This window comes from Benincasa hispida, chromosome 11 (assembly GCF_027475165.1).
Source record: "Benincasa hispida cultivar pf3 chromosome 11, pf3_genome.v1.1, whole genome shotgun sequence".
NCBI lineage: Eukaryota > Viridiplantae > Streptophyta > Magnoliopsida > Cucurbitales > Cucurbitaceae > Benincasa > Benincasa hispida.
The window spans coordinates 57,659,739-57,666,410 of record NC_143488.1 but is presented as its reverse complement, the minus strand read 5'-3'; the positions used below and the strand labels follow the sequence as shown (position 1 = coordinate 57,666,410).

Below are 6,672 nucleotides of genomic sequence, written 5' to 3'. Positions count from 1 at the left end.
GCTTCAACAACTACCTCAAATAAATTAAACATTAATCTTTGAAAAGCTAATGGTTGTCTTTAATTTTTATCAACTTTTTAAAGATTTTTTTTTTCTATTGAACACTTAATGCAAAGAGTGTCGCACCCATTTTCCTTCGTCACTCATACAAATTAAGAATTAAGATCTCGTTTGGTAACATTTTGTTTTTTGTTTTTGAAAATTAAATATATTTTCTCCTTATTTCTTAGAATAATTTGCATCTTTATAAGTAAAATGTTGAATTCTTAGTCAAATTCCAAAAACTAAAATAATATTTTGTAAGCTACTTTTTTTTAGTTTTCAAAATTTGGGTTGATTTATTAAATTATTGGTAAAAAGTAGATAGTGAAAGTAACGTGACCTAAATTTCAAAAATAAAAAAAATCAAATGATTATTGAACGGATCTAAATATTCGAATTTGATTTTGAACCAATCCTATTGTCGAACTAAAAAATTAAAAAAAAAAAAAAAAAAAATCATGACCTCAGTGTACAACAGCTTTACTATTGAACGACACCGTTCCGGTAATCCCATTTTACCAAGCAGCCCCCCGTCGACTACCTCTTTTTGTCAGTATATCCTTCTTAATTTTCAAAATCTTCCAAACGCTCGACCTTTTTTCTGGGCTTCTTATTCTTATTGTTTTTCGGTTTTTTTTTTCCTACCAGCAAGAGGACAACGATTTTCGTACCAGGAAGAAGGAAGGTAAGAAAAACCGCTTCCGTTGTCAAATTATTACATTAACCCCTTCAAAGACGAATTCATTTTTCGCTATTTGTTCTTCCTTTTCATGAAATCGATTCCTGTTCTCTAAGTTTAACCAAATATAGCGTTTGCGGCGCCTCAGAATCTCGCGAAATCATAAGGTCAAGGTTTCGGTTCGAGTAATCGAAGCCGTTGAAGTTGAAATTGATGGAGATCAGCGGTGGGACAGAGGGCTTGAATCGCGTTCCTTTGTCAGAAGTTGTTTCTGATTGCGTCAAAAGATGGTTTAAGGACACTTTGAAGGAGGCCAAAGCCGGCGACATCAACATGCAGGTCTTGGTGGGTCAAATGTATTATAGCGGTTATGGGGTTCCTCGAGATGCTCAGAAGGTCAATTTCTTCCCTATCAATTAATTAAAATCCTATTGCTTAATCAAGTCCTCCAAAATCCATGCCTAATTTACTCGACTTTTCCAAATTCTTGCGCTTATATAGATGTATTTGGGTATTATTGGTCAACCGTGTGTATCGTATATACTGCAAATTCTGTTATGTTTCGGCTAAAAATAGTTCTCAGTTCTCTACGTGGTTTGGTTCTTTATGCTTTCTTGATTTGTTGTGAATTTGAGGAGATTGGAACATTTCTAATGTCTTAAGGTTATTAATTGTTCGAGAGTTGGCTTAATGGAATTTTTATAGTTTATTTACCATTGATTTTAGGGAAGAATTTGGATGACAAAAGCATCAAGAAGTCGATCTTCCGTCTGGAAAGTTAGTGATAAACATCCAGGTTGATTGCTAGACTATGAATCTCTTATCTGTTATTATATTTTCCTAATCTCATCCATCCTTTATAAATATCCTTGGCAAATTTCGTAAGCTAACATTGATTGTGATAGGTTATAATGCTAGTGATTCAGATTCAGATGAATTGACTCGCGATTCTTAACTACACCAGTATGGCTGATTCCTCTATGTCATGTCAAAACAATCACTGGTATTTCTCAACAACCCGTCTTTTGGCAATTTAACTTGTTAATTCTATGTCTGTATGTGACATCAATGATTCTTTCTTGCATATGTGAAAATGTATTTGTAAAAGAGAGAGTTGGTAAAATATGACATTTTTGCTCATTAAAACAAGTGCCTTAAGGCTTCAGCTTCTATTGATTAAAGGTTTACAACTCTGTTGCTTCTCTTTCCATCATATATAAACACTTCAAACAACTCCCTCTGTCTTTGTGGCTGCTTCCTTCTAAACCCTTGGATGCGCAAATCATTGTTTTTAGTTTTTCTTTCCTACATTCAGTTATTGTTCCAGCATCCTTGGACGATTTTGGGGAATCTTAGATGATTTTGAATATTAAGTTCGTTGAAGTTAATAGTTGTAGGCCATGAAATCTGACGACAAAAGGATCTTCTACCTTAGAGCTTAGAGGTTACATGTCACTTGTTTGTTGTTCAAGATGGTAGACATTATTTGGGGGGTTTGTGTTCGTGTAATGCAAGTCGTGCTGAAGATCCTAAAGGATGGTTCTTCCTTGTACTTTTGTTATTTATTTATTTATTTATTTTTGAAGAGGAAATTACACTTGTGCTTTAGTCCCTCTCGCTGTGAAACTTTGGTTTACTTATCATGGAAAACAATTGAAGAGGCTCACACAACTATTTCTCTTCTTCTTATAATTTTACCGAATCTTTGTTATTTCAAGATCTTTGGTTTCTGTTTAGTTAAATCCTTATTAGTCATGGGATGAGATTCGATTATCCTATAGACCTATGCTATACTTCAAATGTAGTTTCTGCTTGATGGCTGGCAGGATGATTGTTTTATGCTCAAAATACATTTTCATATATTTTTACCAATCAATCTGTTGCTTCTGAGACAACTTAGCCATGATGAAAGCATTATGATTAAAATGTTGCAGTCCTTTGAATTCGCTTATTACAGATGATGACTTTCTCTCTATATGAATGTGCAATTAGTTGAAACTGTGCTATGGTTGATTCCAAGGGTTAAATCGTCCACATGACATCAGGATTTCAATATTAGGCGATGGATATTTGATAACATTTATTTATATAAATGGTTTAAATTAACAATTATGTTGTTTTTACTTAGATTAAGTTATAGATCTTGGTGGTGGTATTGTATTTATATTCAGTTTGGAATTAATGGACGGTATTTGTTTTCTATGTTGTATGAGTATTTATAAAAGATATCGATTAATTGGTAATCCTGGGTCGATTCTGTGGTTCAAATTGACCTAGCTGGCTCTGTGCTCCTCGAAATGCTTTGCTCGAAAACACTTTTGATTCGGTCTGATCTCTTGATTTTGTAGGATGTGGTTTTCACTGTGGAGACTCTACTTGCTCAGCTATCTTTGAAGCTCTTTGCATACTTGCTTCCTGATTGTTGGATTTGACGGATGTAATATGCTTTTATTTTACCTTTACAAACAATTAGTCGCACTTTCCTGTGGTCAAATCAGCTAAATCTTATATTCGTTTTTCATTTTCTGTTTAGGTTACCACTTTTCGTTGCCTGCAGGAGTTTTTCTTTTGATTTTTGCATACATGTCAAATTTTGAACTTTTTTTTTAGTTGCTATCTCAAATTCTCCCCTATTTAGAACAGTCTTAAGCCTTTCCAAGTATGCTTTTACTTGTCTTCCCTTTTTCTTGCTAGCCTGTAATACCTTTCCTTTGTTGATAATATTTTTTCTAGGGAGAGACAATAATAGGTTTAGTAACGATTTTTTGTTTCCTGTTTGTTTTGTTTTGTTTTGTTTTTTTGTTTTGTTTTGTTTTGTTTTTTGTTTTTTGTTTTGTTTTGTTTTTTGTTTTTTGTTTTCTTTATATATTATAAGAAACAAACGTGTATATTCCATCATCAGAGAACATGAGGGCAAGGGGTTGTTTCCTGTTTTATTATTCGCATATATTTATTATTTTGATTCTGATTGATTTTAAAATTGAAAGTTGAGAATCATGGAAAATTTAACCCACGCAATACTTTGGTTCCACCTCCGGAAATGATTAAATTTGAGAAGTAAAGATGATAGGCCATCTACAATCCATGGTTAATATGGGGGTTATTGTTATTGAAAAGTATGATGAATATGGAAAACTGTAAGTATACATATACTAATAATCCACGTCAATCAATATATAGATTTATCTGTCATTTGGTAAATAATAGTGAAAATCAGTGATGTTCTAGAATAATGGTTGATCAATATATAAGTTATTGATAATAGGTGATAAATTATTATTATTATTATACTTAATCAATTTGAGTAGAGTTTAACTGGTTAAGAAGTATGTCTCAACTAATAAAAGAGATTAGAAATTTAAATACTTTCACACAATACTGTATTTAGATTTAAAAAAAAATGAATTCTCTCGTAACCAATAAATAAATAAAATAATATTTTTCACAACTTTGTACTAGATTTTGTTAAATTTGTAGTGGTTTGGTTTTCTCATTCATGGGTTGTAAAACTTTCTTTACAACATATTATATTTGGGAAAAGGATTTTTACCTAGGGATGTTTACATTTAAAAAAAAAAAAAAATCATCTTTGTCATATATTTTCAAAAGTGTCCCTAATTTTGATTTTTTTTTTCCCGTAAAGGCTCTTAATGTTATTTTTGACAAATTTGTCTTTTTTTATTTTTTTTATTTTTTTTTATTTACGTTTTTCATCCTATTTAACTGTGTAATTATGCTTTTTTTTTTCAACGAGCCAATTTTATTTCCCTATTTTCGAAGTTTAACAAAAGTGTTTAATTAACAATAATCAATATTGTTTAACTATCCAATGTAAATGTTTCATTGGGCAAAGTAAACAATCACTTAGTAAAAATAATTAATCATATTTTTATAAGTTAATTAACCCTAGGTAAACCACTAAATGAGAGGATAATGGGGTATATGATATTTCATTTTTTCTATCACCTTTCTCTCTAAAAGTTCACATCATGGGACCTATACTCGACTCCAAGGCACCTTGCTTGTATCCCTTACGGGTGGTGTTTGTATAGGTCAATATCAAGATGAATCTAATGAATGGAGAGAGTGTTTATAGTAAGTGAGAGCAAGACGTGTGTTAAAACATCCCACGGTCTCTCTCATTGGTTTGGAGTAAACTTTCATACTCGACCTGAAGGCACCTTTGTTGGTGTCTCCATACGGATGACATTTGCATGAGATTTTACTCAAACTCCAAAAATGGATAGGATTGCTTTAATTTTTGCCCCAATCGGGTTTTCCATTTTACTCAAACTCCAAAAATGGATAGGATTGCTTAAATTTTTGCCCCAATCGGTTTTTCCCTATGGTCGGCTCATTTGGGCAGAACTCTAGAATCTAAAATGAGGGGTTATACTTACAAGAAAAATGTTAAGCTAGTTAACAATTTTCTAGACCAAACAATGGTGACTAATAATTATAGGAACAAAAGTTGTTCTGGTGCAATTAATGGTTGAGATAGTCTCAATTCAGTGAAGGGGTAACGGTTCACCCAACGGTGACTTTTACCATGCTCCATTGAAACATCATTCTAAAATAGATGTCACATATGATGTATTAAATTATTTTGCTAAATTAATTGGTTTTCAAATTGGGTGATGCTTGTTTATCTAATATAAATAAATTGTATGTTTAAGCAATATTCAAAATGACTTTTGCTACATTTAATATTTGTGTCACCGACAAATTAGACGACGATAATTACGCAATATGGGAAAACACAATCAATACAATTTTAATCATCGATGACCTACGATTTGTCTTGTTGAGGAGTTTCCTCAAGTCCCAAAAGCTAATTCCACCTGAAATTTTTGGGAGGTATACGAGCGATGGGTCCGGGCAAACAAAAACGTCTGAGCATACTGCTGAGTTAACATCTCAAGTGTAGCGGAAAAAAATTTCAGACTATATTCAGATTTTAATAATAAATTAATAGAGCAAATAAAGTCTGAGTTTCCTCAAGTCCCAAAAGCTAATTCCACCTGAAATTTTTGGGAGGTATACGAGCGATGGGTCCGGGCAAACAAAAACGTCTGAGCATACTGCTGAGTTAACATCTCAAGTGTAGCGGAAAAAAATTTCATACTATATTCAGATTTTAATAATAAATTAATAGAGCAAATAAAGTCTAAAAACCCTTACGATTGTTGACAACTCTGGAGGGCTGCACCAATTTTTTGGATCTACAATCTTGATTCCTCTATTGTAAATCAAGTGAACACCACCAAAATGATTTCACCAGTATTCTCTTTGGGCTAGTGAAGTAAAAGAAGGTGAGATCCTCGGAGGAAGTTTTCTACCGAGAAAAATCTCATGAGACCAAAATTCAGAGAGAAAAAACCAATTTTGTGATCCACTGTTTTGAGAGAGGTGGGAGTTGGGAGAAGATCTCTTCCCACTCCCATATAACTCCCCACGTTTGGGAGTTTGTTATAATGTTTTTTTTTTTAAATTTAAATTCATTATTTATTTACTTAGTAAATTAAATCAAATTTAATTAAATTATAATAAATTCGTTTAATTTAAAAAATAAATTAAATCAAAATTTAATTTATTAAAATAAATCAAATAATTATTAATTAATCAAATTAATCAATAATAATTAAATATTTCATATTTAATTAAATGTGCATTAGAATCTTATTCTAATACATCTCTCTCCCATAACCTATAGTTTTAATTCCATTAATTCAATTAAATCAAATTTAATTAAACTAAATAATTAATTAATTCTTCAATTAATTAATCATTAAATTATATTTCACATATTTGATTTAACCTTATAATTGAATCACATTCAATTATTTTTCTATCATATTATCTATAATTTTAATGTGCATCTAATGCGTATTAATTTTAACCTATAGTTTTAATATGAATTCTATTCATATTAAATTTAATATTTGAACTCC

The 6,672-nt window shown here is 31.3% G+C and overlaps 1 protein-coding gene across 2 annotated transcripts; it reads left to right on the top strand.

Moving 5' to 3' along the window:
- The first annotated feature begins 530 nt into the window (after positions 1-530).
- On the top strand, positions 531-3,363 carry LOC120090028 (uncharacterized). 2 transcript variants are annotated; one of them, XM_039047514.2, is made up of 5 exons: positions 531-727; positions 870-1,117; positions 1,448-1,517; positions 1,627-1,724; positions 3,070-3,363. In XM_039047514.2, the coding sequence occupies exons 2-4, from the start codon at positions 935-937 to the stop codon at positions 1,674-1,676; spliced, it is 303 nt and encodes a 100-aa protein (XP_038903442.1). In that variant the 5' UTR covers positions 531-727; positions 870-934; the 3' UTR covers positions 1,677-1,724; positions 3,070-3,363. The 2 variants fall into 2 exon arrangements, with proteins under 2 accessions (XP_038903442.1, XP_038903443.1); XM_039047515.2 differs by having other exon boundaries at positions 586-727; positions 853-1,117.
- Positions 3,364-6,672: the final 3,309 nt, after the last annotated feature.